This window comes from Oenanthe melanoleuca, chromosome Z (genome assembly GCF_029582105.1).
Source record: "Oenanthe melanoleuca isolate GR-GAL-2019-014 chromosome Z, OMel1.0, whole genome shotgun sequence".
Classification (NCBI taxonomy): Eukaryota; Metazoa; Chordata; class Aves; order Passeriformes; family Muscicapidae; genus Oenanthe; species Oenanthe melanoleuca.
In genome coordinates, this window is record NC_079362.1 from 54,423,234 (window position 1) to 54,440,681 (window position 17,448).

The window sequence follows — 17,448 nt, forward strand, 5'->3', positions numbered from 1 at the left end:
TAGGTACTAATTCTTTACTGATAATCAAGTTTTGTTAGTGTTATCTGTAGAACTTGTTAGACTCTCCATTTTGCTGCATTAGACAGCATAAACTATTTTGCCACCATTGCTTTCACACAATAAGCATCTCATTTTACCCCTGAGACAACCAGGAATTGCAGTAATGCTGAATACTGCCAAGAAGCTATACCTTCCACTCTACTATCTGCAGTATTTCTGTGGAGCACAGCTGATGGAAGTGTTGCTATAACAAAGTTTGGGGAAAGCTTCCATTAAAACTTGTGGGAGAAAAACAGGTTAAAGAATTTGAGTCTGGACAAATTCAATGATCAATAATACTTCTGTCTCCCAACAGCTTTACAGCGTTCATGTCTTGTTACCCAGATACAGAAAGCAAACTGAAACATTTCAGGACAAGACCATAGTTTGTCCTATTTAAAGAAATGTCTTTGACTAACTGCACATATTTCAAATTGTGTAAGATCTAGGATTGGATCAACCAGTTGCAGACCACCAAAAATTAAATATTATTTATTGCCTTATTTCTAGGCAAGTGCTGCACTAACAAGTATACCCTAAAATGCTAATCTTTCTCAATATTCTCCAGCCAACTTAAGAACCCCAGTATTCTAATTCTGCCATCTCAAACTGACACGTATCATAACCACCTTTACTAAGATAACATACTAAATATAGTCCAACAAAACTGAAGATGAAGCCTTTATAAAGACACCTTGATTAACATGACATGACAGAGATCAGCACATCTTCCAGAAGCTTTTACCTTGTAATTCCTTATAATTCAGCATGAATGATGGGAAAAACAAATAGCAAATTTAGGTATTTGTGCACAGCCATCATGTAAATGCCAACATGGGAAGTAGTAATAGAGAGACTACCTACCAATAAATCAGGAATTAATACTAGATAATTATGTTTAATAGGATATCAATTTCTTCATCCCTACCATAATTCACCACTGTGCATCTTCCTCATTGTGTCTGAAAAGAAGTGTATTCATTCTAGCCTAACCAACTGTCCTTACTGTCTCTACTTCCCCTGCTCACAGACTGAAGTACAAGCAGTACCAATGACAACAAAAATACAACAATGGTTCCAGCTTGTAACACAGTACTTACCTGATCAATACATACAACAGCCTAAACTGCTAGTATAAATCCTGAGTATGCTTTAGAGCTGTTACTTGAGGATTTTTAATGCCATCAGACTTCTGCTCAAAGAAGACTGATTGTGCAGTACCGGCAATGAACACATGAATACATGTTATCAACTAGGACAGAACACAGTTTTTACACAAAATCCATGTTTCCCTGTTAAAGAATGCTGTATTTTATGTGGTCAATACAACAAAAGGTTGTCCACAACGTACATCACTCAACACCACTATATCATTCAACAGCAACTATTGATAAGAACTTGTCTTTATGCAATAGGAATGAGGAACTGGGAGAAGTGAGACAGACTAGCAGACAGAGAAACAAGACTGGACATCCTGTGTGTATGGCCTATAAAATCCTTAGGGCTTGATACACTTACCTTCTATGAGAAGAGAGATACGCACAGACATACAGGATACAGCACTAAGAAAGTGCCCTGAACTGCTCTACATTTTTCCAGTTTCAAGTTTCCCAAAAAAATGTTTAATAGCAGCACTGGCCCAATGCCCAGTTACTTACCAGTTGGTTTCCACCACACACCCAGTGCATGGCTTCCCTAAAGATATTGCACATGCCAAACAGTCTGAACTACACCAGCAGAACAGTGAATTCTTCATTAAGAAAAACCCTGCTGGTTTGGCAAGCCAACTTCTCTTCCCCAAGTTTTCTGTGTTATAACCATTGAAATAGGTGAGCTCTCCACCAGCCAGGTACTACAAGATAAGTCTACAAGCTTACACAGCATAGCAGTACCCATTAAATACTGAATGCAATACACAGACCATCATGTTACCCAGGTACATTGAATTACCAATGATTTTGCAACTTTCTTCTAGAACACTCAATTTTTAGACCTTAGTAGAGAATAGAGTATCAAGTGCTGAATTAAAAGTCCAGTGCACCTTGGTGTAGAAATACTCTGAAATCCATGGGCATTTGCACATAGAAATTAATAAAAAACAGCTACCGAATCAAGACCTCTGCTCTGAACAGAAGCAAATGTCTGATACCTAACCACAGATCCACTAAGTAGGTGCTGGCCCTGGCTTGGGTGTGCTCACTCAGATTTACAGAAATATGGGGTTCTCAGTACACATTCCTACATTTTGAGGTTTGTCCTCCTAGTTAGAAGACGCTCTGCAAAGGAATTGCAATACCCCAAAGCATACTGTCTAAAGTGTTATTAAAATATTTGCTAGCAAATTTAGTCTTGACCTTCATGTACCAAGACACTACTCAAGTCATCACAGAAAAAACTGTGTTTTTAAAGATCATTTCAGCTCTCTACCGACTGGGATTTGTACTGTTTATTAAGAAGCTCCAACACTAAAACACCAGAACTGGAGTTCAGGAGACAATATGTTTGCTCCTCTTCAACAGTTCAGTGGATTTGTAATATGATACACTTAAATCAAATATCTACAAACACTGTACTGATTTTAAATCAGTAAGAAGGTTTCCACTGTTTTAATTTTACATAATCCTGTGCCTGACTAGCAATTTTAAGTATATATCCCAAAAAATTATAATATTATTTAGACTTTTGGCAGAAACAACACTTTCTTGGGTATGTAGACAGCTGCAAGTTTGGGTTTATTCTGTTTGATTTTTTTTTTTTTTAATGGAAAGGAAGACAACAGAAAAATAAAAACTAGCCTAAGGAGCAAGGAGTCATTTCTTCCTACACACTGACCTGTGACCCCCCAGTGATAGGACAGAGACAAGGACACAGCTGCTATCACCACACATGAAAGGAAGTTAATAAATTGAAGAATTCAAATGCCCTAAACAGCTTGAGGAGACATTTGAAACTCCCATAGTAATATTCCAATTTCAAATCCGAATTCCTAAATGACCAAAATACAAAGGACATGATTTGTAACTTCTGTAGACTCAGAAAATCTGACTCCACCTTGCAGTTTGCCAGATTATACCAGTTTTCTGTTGCTTTGGAATAGATGAGTTTCCATTCCACTAGCAGACAAACCTGGTAGAATGAATTATTTTTTCAAACCACTATACAGATTCCCAAGGATACGACTGTGGAAAGTTTTCATAGGTATCTATGCCCCTTTTTTATCTACCAATTTATATGAGCCCCGATTAATTTTATAGATTTCATTTCTTCTCATTTCTTTAAGCTCTCAGGTGGATTCCCCAGTTTACTAGGGAGCCTGCTGTGAAACCGATTTCCTTAGAGCCTTTAATTTATTGAGATATACCCGTGTTGCTCGATATTCTCTGAAGACTCCAGAAGGGTGGAAGAGAGCCTTCGCTGTTCTGGAATTTCACTCAAGCACACTGACTTTAAAGCACTCGTTTTCAGGACTGAACAACCCGGGAGAGGTCCTCACGGTGGGGAACTGGGAGCCGAGACGGCTCTTCCAGAATTCCGACGTGGGAGACAAACCTCTGCAGATCGCGGTGCGCCCCTCACTGATCGCACTGCTCTCCCCTCACCGGGCTGATGCACGGCACCGACTGCAGCAGGATTCCTGCTGCTGGCGCACCCCGCCAGTGAGACCCCTCGACTCCGTGCGCATCCAGCAGCGCCCACGGCTCCGCGGGCGGCCGCTCCCACCCCCATCCCCGCCACCAGCGCGGCGGCCCCCGCGACATCCTTACCCCATGGCGGCCGGCAGCGCCTGGCACCGGTGGTGCCGCGTCTCCGGGGCGCTCCTCGCCGCGCCGGCAGCTCTGCAGCCCCGTGGCGGCGGGGCCGCAGCTCTGGGCTCGCCGCAGGTGTCGGGGGCCGAGCGGGGCCGCCCGCGCCCTAGGGAGCGCCCCCCGCGGGCCGGGCTCCCATGGCCACCGGCCCCGCCGGGCGCCCGCAGGCAGCGGCTCCGGCCCCCGGGCGGGCGGCAGCGGTGGCTTCGGGGGCGGACGGGTCCCCTCCTGCAGGCGAACGGGGAGGCGCTCGCCTTCTCCGCGAGGGACTGGCGGCGGCTGCGGCGCTTCTGGCCGGGACGTGCGCGGCCGCGGAGGGCTCCGTGTGCCTCAGAGGCGGAGCGGGATGGGGCAGGCGGTGCGCACAGAGCTCCACGCCGCCGCTCCCCCTAGCACCGCCACCAGACGCGTGGCGGGCACGGATGCATTTTCCCGAGAAGGCAGAGCGAGCGAAGGCACCGGCGCTGGCATCGGACTCCCGGCGAGAGGCCGCTACCGACGAGCTGCGGCCGTGCGCCGCCCGCGGGCACCGGGACGCCCCGTTTCCCCGATCCACCCGCCCGCCCACCCCCGGCTGCGGAGATGCGGGGCACCGCTCCTCCTTCCCGCGGCGGCGGGCCCGCTCCTCGCCGTCACGCCTTCTTCTGCAGCGAGCGGGCGGGCATCGTCCTGGGGCGCGGCGGATCGGTCACTGACAGCGGGCGGCGGGAGGGGCCGCCGCCGCCGAGCCCGCGCTGTTCTGCGGCGGGGCCGCGGGCTCAGCCCCGCCGGTGGGACGAAGGGAGGGAGCGATGGCCGCCTCAGGCGGTGCCCGGCTGCTCCGGCGCCAACGAGCCCCTGCCTGTGCCCGCTCGCATCCCCCGCCTCCGCCTCACACCTCCGCCACCGCCCGCTCGTCCCCTCGCGGCGGGCAGGCGCAGCCGCCGCGCGGAGCCCCCTCCTTCGTCCCGCTCCTCCTTCCCGGGGAACGGGAAAGGAAGGGAAGAGGCGAGAAGAGCGGAGTGGAGCCGCGCCCTGCCCTACAGCCCTGCGCCGCACGCGGCCAGCGCGCTCCTGCCCGCGGCGGCACCTGCTCGCTCTGCCTCCATCCTCCGCCCGGGGAGCTTTAAATAGAACACGTCACCGCGCTCCCCTACGCACCGACGTCACGCCCCGCTCCCGGCGCTGCCGTCACCGGGGTGCGGAGGATGATGTCAGAGTGGTCCACGCCGCCGGAAGCTCTTCTATAATAGGGAACGGCGGCTGGGGGAGAGCGGAGCGGGGAGGGCTCGGGCTGCTGGCGGCGCCCGGGCCGCCTCCTCCCGCCCCCGGCCCCTGCGGCGCCGTCTCCACGGCAACGCCGCGCCCGGCGGCTCGGCGGGGAGAGCCGGTGTCACGGAGTCACGGGCGAAGGCGGCGCGGAGCCCTCTCCGGAACGTGGCTACTGCAACTCCCCAGCTCTCCGCCTTGCCAAAACACGGGCCCGCGTCCCGCTGCTCTGCAGACACTCTGCAGACACTTAACACAGACGGCGTTACCGGAAAAACGGGGAAGAAGTACGGCAGCCATTCTAAAATTATCCCCCCAAAAATGTAGATCCCAGCACATCCACGGTAGTACTACCGAAAAGAAAGAGCCAGCACTGTAAGCTGGATAGGACCTACAATATTTGGCTGAGCTCTTCAGCTGTGCCACGCAAACAGCACACTTCTAATCCATCAGCTCAAGCTCCAGCACCACGTACCATCTTGGAGGGATATACCTCATCTTAAGTTATGCAAATACTTCCATTAAGTGCCTGAGATTTCCACAATTTGTAAACATTAGATTGAAAGACTACAGTACTCTGCCAGTGGCATTGGATAGCCCCAGGTGGAACATGCTCCTTGCTAGGCCATCTTTCAGTATTTTCTGCCTAACTGTAGCTACCACAGGCCTATTAAACTACAATGAGCATAAGAGGAAGATATTGATACTATACTAGATGCCAATCTCCACATAAAAATTGAAGAAGCCCAGAATATTACCAAATGTGTGTTACAGAATTGTAAAGCATGATAAAACCAACCATGTTAAAGCTGTTGCTTCTTTGTTCGTTTTTCCTTTCACAGAACCTCTGTTCCTTGGGACCAAGTGTATGCCAGGAAGAGGCTGCAATAAAAGACAGCTAAAGCATTTGGCTAACAAGCTGATCTTCCCAGAGTCAGGATGCACATTTCCAAACTTGTTTTATTTTACAGATGCATGTTTTACAGACTCTTGTTTCAACATTTTGACCTCTAAAAGTAATCAGCTATGGGGAAAGCAAGGATGATAAATTAAATATTAAGGCAAACCTCCTCCAATCACAAACAATCATAGGAAACCCAGCATGACTCATTACTATGGGAGTAGCAGTGAGGCATACTGCCTCACGAGGTAGAAAAGAACAGCTTCCTCAGTTTCCCATTTCTTATTTCCCACACACCACCTCATAAGCTAAAGTAAAGGCACTGAACTAAAAAAACTTTAATCTGAGTGACAACAGTCTAACGTTTGTTGTGTGCCATGCTCAGAACCTGCATAGGTATGATGAGGCTGCATTACTTCACTGGACTGCAATTGCTGTGGTTGGGTTTCACCTGCTAGCTCTGAAACATGAAGTTCTATTTAGTATTTTCCACTAAAAATTAAACTGTGTGCAGGCTTCTTTCATAAAACAGAGATACTCTCTAGTGCTGGGGTTGTGAGGAAGATGGAGATTCATAACTATTCCTTTTTCTATATGATTAGAGAGAAAAATATCAGAATTAATGCTGACTAGGCAAGCATAAACAAGAATTAGCTTGTATGTGCTTATTCACCAATGTCAGGTAGCTAGGAGTCTATATTCATTAGCTTCTGAAACTGTACTGTGCATGCAGCAATGGCAGGTCAGCAGCTAGGAATCTAAGGCTCTAACTTCATATATGAGTAACTGTTGCATCAGTTTTGTTCTTACAACTCAAGCTCACACACTAATGCAAATGCATTTCATTATGTTCACAGTATTTTGTTTAGGTATCACAAAGATGATTCCATCTGTCTCTGCCTTTCAACTTGTTCACATATTTGTCTTGCATGAAGTATGCTTTTCTACAGCATGGGTACAAACCCAGAAATTCCCAAGAATGAAGAGAAAAGAGAAAAAAATATAAAAGAAGACAAATACACATTGAAGTCTGGGTAAAGAATAGTGTCTTCACTTGAGAATCAGAGGTGTGAACAAAATCATGGACAAAGAAACATGTGGAAGGAATATCAAGAATGTCTTTATTGATTTGTGAAATAAATGAGCTCTATATTTCATGTATTTCTGTAAGTAATAAAATATGAGTATTGGGACAGGTAAGATCTTGGGTAGGGAAACAGAACTGTAGGGACAAAGAAAGCTTCAAGTAAATCAATGATTTGTTTTTTTATTATTCTTAATTCTTAATTTAAACAGGTTTTTTTTGTTCATTATTACATTTAAGTGCAGAAAGTCCACCAAATTTATTACTTATCTTCCATATTTATTGTTACATTGCCTCCAGTTCTGACAGGTTTCTCTAAGAATTAAGCTTTGTCTCAATTACACACTTTTACAGTCTTGATTAGTTTCCAGGTTGATTTTGTCGAATTAACATTATTTGTGTCTTGGAAAAGCTTTTGTTTATACTTGCAAGCTTACTGAAATCAGTTTTCTCTCTTGCCATTCCCCAGATTAATATATGATGCAGAAACATGGTGATCTATGTCAGCTAATGCAGAACTGTACATACGAAGTAAGCAGGCCAGGTGATTAATCATAGGTTTTTGTGGAGACCCTAAAAGGCATTCCCAAGTTATGGAAACATAAAAAGCTTCTATCACAGCAAACCTTGTTCTGTCATGCCAATGTACCCCTGTTCTGTTCCCTGGCTCGTCCACGTGCCCCCTTCCCTGTCCCTCAGTCTTTCGGTCACTCCCATCCTGTTTCCCTTTTGGCTCCCTTGCCCTAACCCCACTCTTGTGCCACCCCCATGTCCTCTGGTAATTGGTCTCTGATGCTTCCCCCGCCCCAAAAGACCCGTGTACTTAAGCCTGGACCCTCACCACAAGGCCTGCTTTTGCCTTTCCTTCTGACCCTGGACTCTCCCGCGCGTGGCAGAAATAAACATCTTTTTGGAACCCTTGCAAAGGCCCTTCCTGCTTCTTTACCTACAACCATCTTAACAGCTACCCGGCCACAACAGATATTAACAGGAGAAATACACAATCAATTCATCTTGCAAACTGAAGGGATAAAACATGAGGAATTTTAACAGTGATGACAAGACTTTCAGCTCTAAGTTAGTTGCTTTTTTTCCCTGCTATTTTAGAATACTTCTTTGTCTAGAGCACTTTGATTGAGGCAGTCTTGGGCATGCCTGGAAACCAGCAGCAGTTCAGTGCCTGCTTCTTCACAAAAATACAGGTAAAGCGAAAATCAAATAAGAGATGGATGGCTTCAGGCAAGGCAAAGCACAGGGTGGTGCAGGAGAAAGGGTGTTATTTTGCAGAGTTGAAGTAGCATATTCCTGGCATATGTATTCATAGCCAGTTATTCAGCTGCCAAACCCTGTTCTGACACCCTTGCCCAGGATGGCCAACCAGCTGGGGCAACACCTGTAAACTTGGCAGCAGTTACTAGTATCTCTGCAAGGAATGCTACTTTGAGTCTCTCAGTGGGATACCTGTAGATGGAAAAAAACCCCAGATGGCTGTGCCGTCTGAATCTCAAGCCTGCTGTGTATCAACATGGCCACTGTCCTGCTCAAAGTCCTGGAAGAGCAGAAGTAGAGAGCTGCAACATCAAGAAGCACTACAAAGGTCTGCATTTTGCCTAACTTGCATGGTACCTGTTTTTCCTCCATGCAAAATCAGATCTGTACCACTTGATTGCATACTGTCTAGGAGCTGCCATTCCCGTGGAAAAGACAGGGGAATCCCATTAAAATATATTAAACAGTGACAAGATTTGAACTGCAATTGTTTGTTCAGGTCTAGTTGACACACTTAAAACAAAGGAATTCTAGCTGCAGCAAAACCAGAAAGAAACTGTTAAAGGGTTGTTTAGGGAACCTCAGAGCCATTATGTGAGAATAGAAAACTAAAAATTGGCTTGTTTGGTTTATGAAAGTAAAATCCAATATGACATGTTATTGTGCTGTCCAAATATTTAGGGTGAGGTTAATACAAGCAAGGGAGCAAAAAGAGCTATTAAATGCCAAAAGAATTAACAAGTGTAAACCTTCTATAAATGTTTTTTTCTGGTACTCCAAAGGTTGTTGCTCTTTGAGAAGCTCATACCTTCAGGAGCAGCCTTCCCAAACAAGGACTAGGTGCAAAAGAAGCAATGATTGAAAAGTAATCTCAGATGGCAGCCATCTCTGACTCCATCTGGGAGTAGGTAGAGGAAACTAAGGACAAAGACATCTTTGGTACAGCAGCTCATAGCCTGCAGATGCTGCAGGAGCTCACTTCCTCCATGGCTCTGGGCTGGGGCACTACTGCTCCTTCCTTACATCAGCTATTTTGTTGTGTTTGTTTGTACTGTTTGTTCAATACCAGGTCAGTTTAAATTCTACAATCCCTAAGGAAACCAAGGAAGTTTATTTGAAGGAGGGAGAGCCGGCACCTCATACTTGCCTCAGATCTCATCCATTGCTGCTATTTAGTGTCTCCTTCCTTCTCCTACTCCTTTATATCTTCTTCTTGCCTTCTTTTCTCCTGTCTAATCACAAATTTTCCTCCCCACACACATGATTCTTTCAGTGAGTGGGATCACTTCTCCATCATTTTCCCTTGCAGGATCTGCATTTAATATATAAGTAGAGAAAAGAGGGGAGGAGAGTGGCTGTCATCCTCTTCCTTGAGGCCAAGGTTTTTGTCTACATTTTCTTCAGTCCAGAATAAACTTCCCTGTTATATCAGGTAGGCCTGGGGGGATTCTGGACCATTGTTTTTTCTCCTGGAATAGATGAAGAAATATAAGTGTTGCCTTGTATTCTAGTAAATGTGGTACTCTCAAATTAAGACTAGATTTGATTTTGAAACCAACTGTATGACATAATTCCCTGAGATGCCTTATGGTCCAATATTTCTAACTCTGTGCTGTTGCCAGTGAATGCTAATTTTCCAGCACCCACTTCCAACATTTCATTGTCTTGCCACCAGAAATGTATTGCACATCTCCTACACAGTTCTGTAGCAGTACACCCCTACTGGAATTTTTTTAAGATACTGATCCCTGACTAATGCTTTTATTTCTTACTTAGGTTTATCATGGCTGTTATTTCCTCCAGTGCTTTCTATGACCATACAGAAAGCACAGTTTATGCAACTAGACTGATTAGGTCAATTTGTCATTTCTGTCTTATTACACCAAGTTCACCTAGAGATATCACTCAGTTTTGTTTTTGTGATTTCAGCTGAAGATTATAAAGATATTGTAAAATAATCACTATGGTTTTTACATGTGGGTATAAGAGAGTATGTATGAGGAGGGAGGAGAGAGAGGAAAGCGTTTTTAAGTCTTGAGGTTCCTGATGTGTATTCCTTGCATATCATTTGAGAACAGCAAATTAAAAGAAGACACAACCTCACATAAACCTGCTCCTTTATCTGGCAGATTCAGGAATTCTGAATTGGGCAAGAGAATATTCTGGCGTGTAGCCTAATACAAACTTTGCAGATGCTTGATACTGCTCATCCAATTGTTGGGAAGGAAACTGGAGGAGAAGGAGCAAGAGTCATGTTTTGTGAAGTACAATGTGAACTGCTGGAGGGAAGAAGACACATTTTCAAATCACAGATTTTGTTGGTATATTTTCACACCTTGTTGAAGAAGTGTACCATTATACTGGTAAATTTGCAATATACAGAAGTTACTGTTCTCAGTTTACCTCTTGTAGATTACTTGTGTCTAGGATTTTGCTCTTCATTTGATGATACTTTGAAATGTGATGGCCATACTCTGCAGTTCTAACTCAGAACATGTGTATTTTAATTCCTTGGCCAAGAGTTACCCATAATGTTATTTTCTAGATACATATCATACCGTCACTTTAATATAACAGTGCCAGATAGATTCAGCCACAGTTAACATCTGATTTCGGATGTTGCTGAGTAGCCAGTGCCATTAATATGTATTGTAAGTAGCACTCAATATAATTAGAATTCACATAAAAAATGACACAGATATAGAGTAGGATAAAGGAGAAGTAATTAAAATGATAGGATACTACCTACCTAAAGGTGTAGAGTTAAGGCTTCCATGGTAGCCTTAACTCTGCATTTCCTGCCTTCAGTGATTTCAAAAGCTCAGCTTCACTCTTCCTTTATATAGTATTTCACACTGAATACTTTCACCAATAGAAGGGTTATTCTGAAACCTGACATTTCTAGGGCTTCTAATACTAACCCAGGTTATGCAGCAACAGTTATAAATTATTCAGACGAAACTGTACTAATACGTAGTGCACAACAAAGACTGAACTTGCCTTTAGCTAGTGTAATGTATTATGGATATGTGGTAGCCTCTTCATAGATAAGGTGCTGGCAGCTTCCCTTTGGATCTCTGTTTCATTGCCTCCTTGACACTGGCTGAAGAACTATCTGGCCTGAAAAACACCATATTAAAACTGAAGATGAGAAGGAACATGCTTGCAAATATGAAATAGAGAAAATTATTTTATTTTAATTAAAACTCATGCAAAAATATTAGAAAGAACTGCTTGAAAATTGGTGGCAGTGAATATAAGCAATACTGTGGATTACTGTTTAAAATTGTTTCAATTTTGAAATACTAACTTTTGCTTAAACTTCTGTAACTTGTTTCAGAAAGTGTATATGGGCGCAGATATATGTGTCCATCTCTTAGCTACCTGCATTTTAATATGTGTCAATTTTTATGGCTTACTAGTAACATAAGTGCTATTGTCTTGAGAGACAGGCACTTGCTTTTCAGAGCTAAAGTATGTAGAACCAGGTCTTTATAGGATGCTTTACTTAAATGGTTGTTAAAAACTCTATCTTCAACTATCCCTACTGTAAGGCTTCATAGAAAAATTTTGAAGAAAACTTCTATATACATATTGCAAAGTTTAATGTAATCCTTGTCTCTGTTAACAAAAATGTTCTGATTTCTTGAGCAAAACTCCTAAATACTAGTTCATTATATTTCAAAGCTTTCATGGTACAGGAAATGTTATTCATTCATCTATGTCTTTAAGTATCTTACTAAAGGATGTCAAGACAATGGATTCACTTCTCTCAGTGGTGCTGAGCAATAGAACAAGAGGCAATGGGCAAACACAGATGGCCAGGAAGTTCCACCTGAACACGAGGAAGAACTTTGTTACTGTGCAGGTGACCATGCACTGGAACAGATTGCCCAGAGAGGCTGTGGAGTATCCCTCACTGGAGATACTCAAGAACTGCCTGGACTCAATCCTATGAAATGTGCTCTGGGACAATCCTGCTGGAGCAGGGAGGTTGGACAATGTGACCCACTGTGATCCTTCCCAGCCTGACCCATTCTGTGATTCTGCCAAATGTATTTGAAAGTTGTCTAATTTTAGAATAGCTTTTGTAGAAATAGACATGTAATTCTCAGAATATTAATATCATGAACAATCTGCTCCGTGGAGGTAAGATTAATACTAAGGCATTTCTTCATTGATAGGTACATATCTTTGACAACAAGGCCATTATATAGGTGCTTTTTTTCCATAAAATACTGTCATCATTTACATCCAAAAGGTGAAATTTAGTTCTTAAACATGAACAAGCTCAAGAAGCGAATAAAACTGGGCACTCAGATACATTTTCCATGTAAGTGGAAAAGTAAGTGACCAAAACCAGAGATAAAAACCTAAATGACACAGTAAAGAAATATAATACAAGAGCATTTATGTTTGCCGCCAACAGATAGCTCTTTCACCCTTCTCCACCTCTGGCAATACACATAGAAGAAGTTAGGAAAACAGAACAAAGGAGGACCTTCCGAATTTGTTCAAGTCCTGGTATGCTCATTGAGAACTCATAAATTCTAAGTGCATGCTTAAATGTATCAATTTAAAATCAAATATAAAATAGAGATAATATTAACTTTATTAAATGTTTAATTCAGGAGAGGAAAAAGATTGTCTGTCTGTCTGGCAGTTTGAGGATGTACTATATGTATGCAGATAAATTAATGGATGTTGTCTCCAGATCCATTAACCTTAAATCAATTTCTCTCAACTACTTATAAAAACTGGGCAAGAGTGAGCTATCTACTAGACCTTTGTAACAACAATAAAATTCATATTAAGATCTTGACCCTCAGAAACTGATATATCAGGCATGTCCTTCAAAAATTTAACTGACTAGTTTAGGGCATGAAGAACATTAATATCCTCCTAAGGGTAAAATGGGCTAATACAAAACTGGAAAAAAATCCGAGTTTTGTAGAGTTGTGCAGAATAAATTTGCTTTATCCACTGCTTTCAATCAAAATTAATGACCCTGTGTATTAAGACATGTCTTTCTTCACACAAGAGAGAAAATATTAAAATATATGAAAACTTAGACCTTCCTTTAAAACACTTGCATTTGAAGAAGTGGATTTACAAAATCTACAGAAACAAAACACTGAAGTAATAAAATTACTAGCAATTACTCATTAATCTAATTAGAGCAGAGCATTAACCATGCATCATAACACCTTAACTCTCATCAAATGCCTAGAGTATATTTTAAACAATAATCTAAATGGTGCACTACAAAATACTCATCTGAAAAAGATACAGGGATAATTCATATGTAGACATGCCAAATAAAGACATCTACATATTTTGATATGTAATATCTGTAAATACTGTATCTGTAAATATCTGTAAATATTTTGATATACATCATTATTATAGATTTATTAAATCTGTATTTTATCTTGATTTTACAATTTAAAGTTGGAATTCACAGATTTAACTTACATGCTTGCAGAGTTACCTTACATTTTCGTTTGATGTCTATGATATTAATTACATTTAATAAATTCTGTACTGTATATTATGTGATATCTATATGCATATAAAATTAGCACACTGTATATAATAAATAATTTAAAAGCACTGAAGAAATCATATAAGGGCATAAATGAGCATCAACTGTATCTGGCTGAAAGTTGAATATCAGAACAAGAATGCTGCACAGTGGGGAAAAATTTTTGTAATTAATTATTACTTTTTCTCAGTATTTACTTGCTAAACTTTTGCATCTTGCTTTTAATGACTTTATGCTTTTAAATACTGTTTTCTAATGGACATCTTATTTATGTTCTTTGTATTGTTATTAAAATATTGTATTGTTTTCCTGGGGAAAACTGCTTTTCCTCTAGTACATAAAACTTGCTTTAGACCAAAGTCTCTGGGTTTGGCTTCAATCCCAGAATATCCTGATTTCAAAATGAAATTCAAAGCATTTCATATGGGTATCATGACTAAAAAGCTCCAACCGTCACAGTGGATCCTGAATTGTATTGATCCCTGTGATAGTATAATTTATTTCATTCTAGCTACATTGTTTATTTTATTATATGTGCTGTATTTGGTCTTGGTACAAAATAGGAAAAAGGGATACTTAGAATGAAGCTCTGTATTTAGACAAGTTTCATTGTTTCAGACCTGGTCCTGAAGACTAAATACAATGTAAATCATTATATATTACACATTTTATTTTACATATATTGCATATATTACATATATTATTTCATTTTGGAAAAAAAAAATGTCTCAAGCAAGTGAAATAATTTCCCAGTAGGAACAGGGTATACAAATACATGTTTTTCATCACTTTTAATGAGTGCAGTAATATAGGTGCCCTTTAAGCAACTTAACCATTAAGGCTGTTTGCTATGGTAAAGCATATTCTAAACATACACCTGTCTGAGCTCCCACAGGCCTTCTAAGGTACTGGGAGGCAATGAAAAGTCTGTAGACTTTTCAAAGATTAAACAAAGGTTTCCATAAAGGAATTAGCTTCTATTCTTCATTTATTCCTTCTTGAACTACTGACAATTGAGATGTTTTGATCAAACTTTCCATCACTATTTACCTTCAGAGACTAACTAGCTGGAGCGCTTCAGCTCCAAAAGCTTCAGAAAATTGCTAAAAGCTACAAATAGGGACTTTAATGTTGCATAATGGTCTACATTCTAGGAGAGAGATTACAGATGACTTATCAGAGATCTCTTTGTCAATTACTTCGGAAAACCACTCTTTTTCCTACATATCAGAACTAAGCATAGTTTTTAGTTCATAGAGGCTGACTTTAGACTCTGCTTCTGTGACAGATCAGAAATTTCTTTCATTGATTGTTCAGTTTCATGGCTGTTGTTCAAAATATTAATTTTACAAACAGTTCTTTTACAAAAAAATATACCATTTTTATTCTAATGCAAGCATTTTTTGAGGCAGAGACACAAGACCAGCCCTAATGCCATTCTTTGTGGGGGAATCTGTTGGAATCACTATTGCAAGTTCTAGTTCTCCAATTCTTTGTTGTGTAGTAGTTCAGTTGAGTATCTCTTGACCAGCAGTCCAATTCCCAACTAAAACTCTAAGTAAGGCCTTGTACGTCTTTTCTAAGTGAAGAGTATCTGTAAACTGTCTGAGATCACAGTCAGGGTCAGAAAGAAAGACAGCACACATTGAAAAAATAGAACAGCCCTCATCACATCAAAGCACAGAGATTTGTCTCAAAAGGCTGTTGGCAATTTGTAAAATGTCAGGTTATTTCAGGTGCCTCACTGAAATGTGCAGCTAGGTTGACAAATGAATGCAGGTAAGACATGGGGGAAAACATTCTTAAGAGTGAACAGTCTGTGCCAAAAAAAAAGGGGGTTATTTAATATCTAGACTGATGCAAACTCAAAATCAGGGTGGCCTGTGACAAGGAGCAGAGGAAAGGAAACCAGGAAAATACATAGCATCACAAGTTACTTCAATCAGTAAAGGCAGACCTATTTTTTTTTTCTTTCCTTTCTTTTATTCATTTTTGCTGTACAAGAATATGTTGATTTTTAATACCCTGCTCTAAATACTGCCTGCTGCCAAGCATATTGATTGTGTTAGGTTAGATTTATTGTAGGCCCCATGGCAAATGTGAGAAAGTTAGAAGCACGACATGTTTGGGTAAATGGATAGATTATGGCAAGAAAAGTAGTCAAACAAACGTGGGGAGCTGCAGCTATAAGGAGTTATATCGCAGACTTCTAACAGTTAAGACACAAAGTTCTGTCTTGAGCAGGAAGCTGAAAGCTAAGGATTGATTCCAAACAAACAGCACAGAAAGATTGTCATCCATTCCCATTTCACAACCAAGCACCACACAGCCACTGCCTCACTTTTCCACTAGCAGAATCTGTGACAGAATCAGAAGGGTAAAAGTTAGAAAACATGGGTTGAGATACAGAAAGTTAAATATGAAAAGGAAAAGCTGTACATGCGCAAAGCAAAATAAGGAATTTATTCACTGCTTCCCATGGACAGGCAGGTCTTCAGCCACCCCCAGGAGAGCTGGACTCAATCACAACTAACGGTTACTCAGGAAGACAATGTAATTCCAAACATCCCCTCTTCTTCCTTCTTCCTCCTAGTTTATATGGGCACGAAGTCACATAGTCTGGAATATCCCTTTGGTCAGTTTGGGTTACTGTCTGGCTGTGTCTCATCCCAGTCTCCCAAGCAGCCCCAGTCTACTCACTGAAGTTTTTAAATAAAAAGTTTTTAAGGGAAATTTCTTTGTGGCTGAACTTTGCTTTGCATCTTTATTCCAAGTATGCCACTGTACTTGGTTAGCATAAATGTAATGCTAACCATAGCCACAAACCGATCCTTACATGAGGATACCATGTCATAGACAATAAAATCCTTTCACAGCCCAAATTTTCCCTTGCCAGTCCGTTTGCAGTTCCACTTCACTAGGCATCGTGTCACTTTCTTATCTGTTGTCTATATGTGAGTAGCCAGAGCCTTAAACCATAACAACTCCAGCTGTGGCCTGTTCTCTCTCAGCTGAGAAAGGTCTCAAGTAAGGATAAGCTGAGCAAGCTTTCAATTTACCCCTTTCCTCTCAAACACTGGAGCTTCAACCATGTGTCCGTGTATGTACAAACTCACTGTTTCAGTACCTGCTCATGCCCCTTGTGGTAGGTGTACTCCCCAAGAAGGAATCACATTAAAGGGGACGTTGTGGTGCTGGAGTGTGTCAAGTAATGGGCAACAAGGCTGGTGAAAGGACTAGGAAATGTGTCATATGAGGGACAGCCACAGGAACTGGGTTTGTTCAGTCTCAGGAAGAGGAGGCTCAGGGGCCACCTTATTGCTCTTATAGCTCCCTGAAAGGAAGGTACCAGGTGGGAGCTGGTCTCTCATATAGTGCCTGACGGAATACAGGAAATAACCTTAAACTGAAAGAGGGAACACTCAGATTCCATACTCTTTTTTTTTTTTTTTTTTCCCCTCCATTGTTAGGGTGCTCAAGCATTGGAATGGATTGCCTAAGGAGGTCATTGAGTCACCTTGAGATATCCTTGAGGTGTTTGGATCTTGTGCTGGGT

General features: G+C 41.8%; 1 protein-coding gene across 1 annotated transcript in view; it reads right to left on the bottom strand.

Moving 5' to 3' along the window:
- Window positions 1-4,256, bottom strand: part of HOMER1 (homer scaffold protein 1) — an 86,253-nt gene extending 81,997 nt beyond the window's left edge. The window contains exon 1 of the mRNA XM_056514738.1: window positions 3,804-4,256. Within this exon, the coding sequence (XP_056370713.1) occupies window positions 3,804-3,808 (5 nt within the window). The 5' untranslated portion in view covers window positions 3,809-4,256. The remainder of the gene's footprint in view (window positions 1-3,803) is intronic.
- Window positions 4,257-17,448: the final 13,192 nt, after the last annotated feature.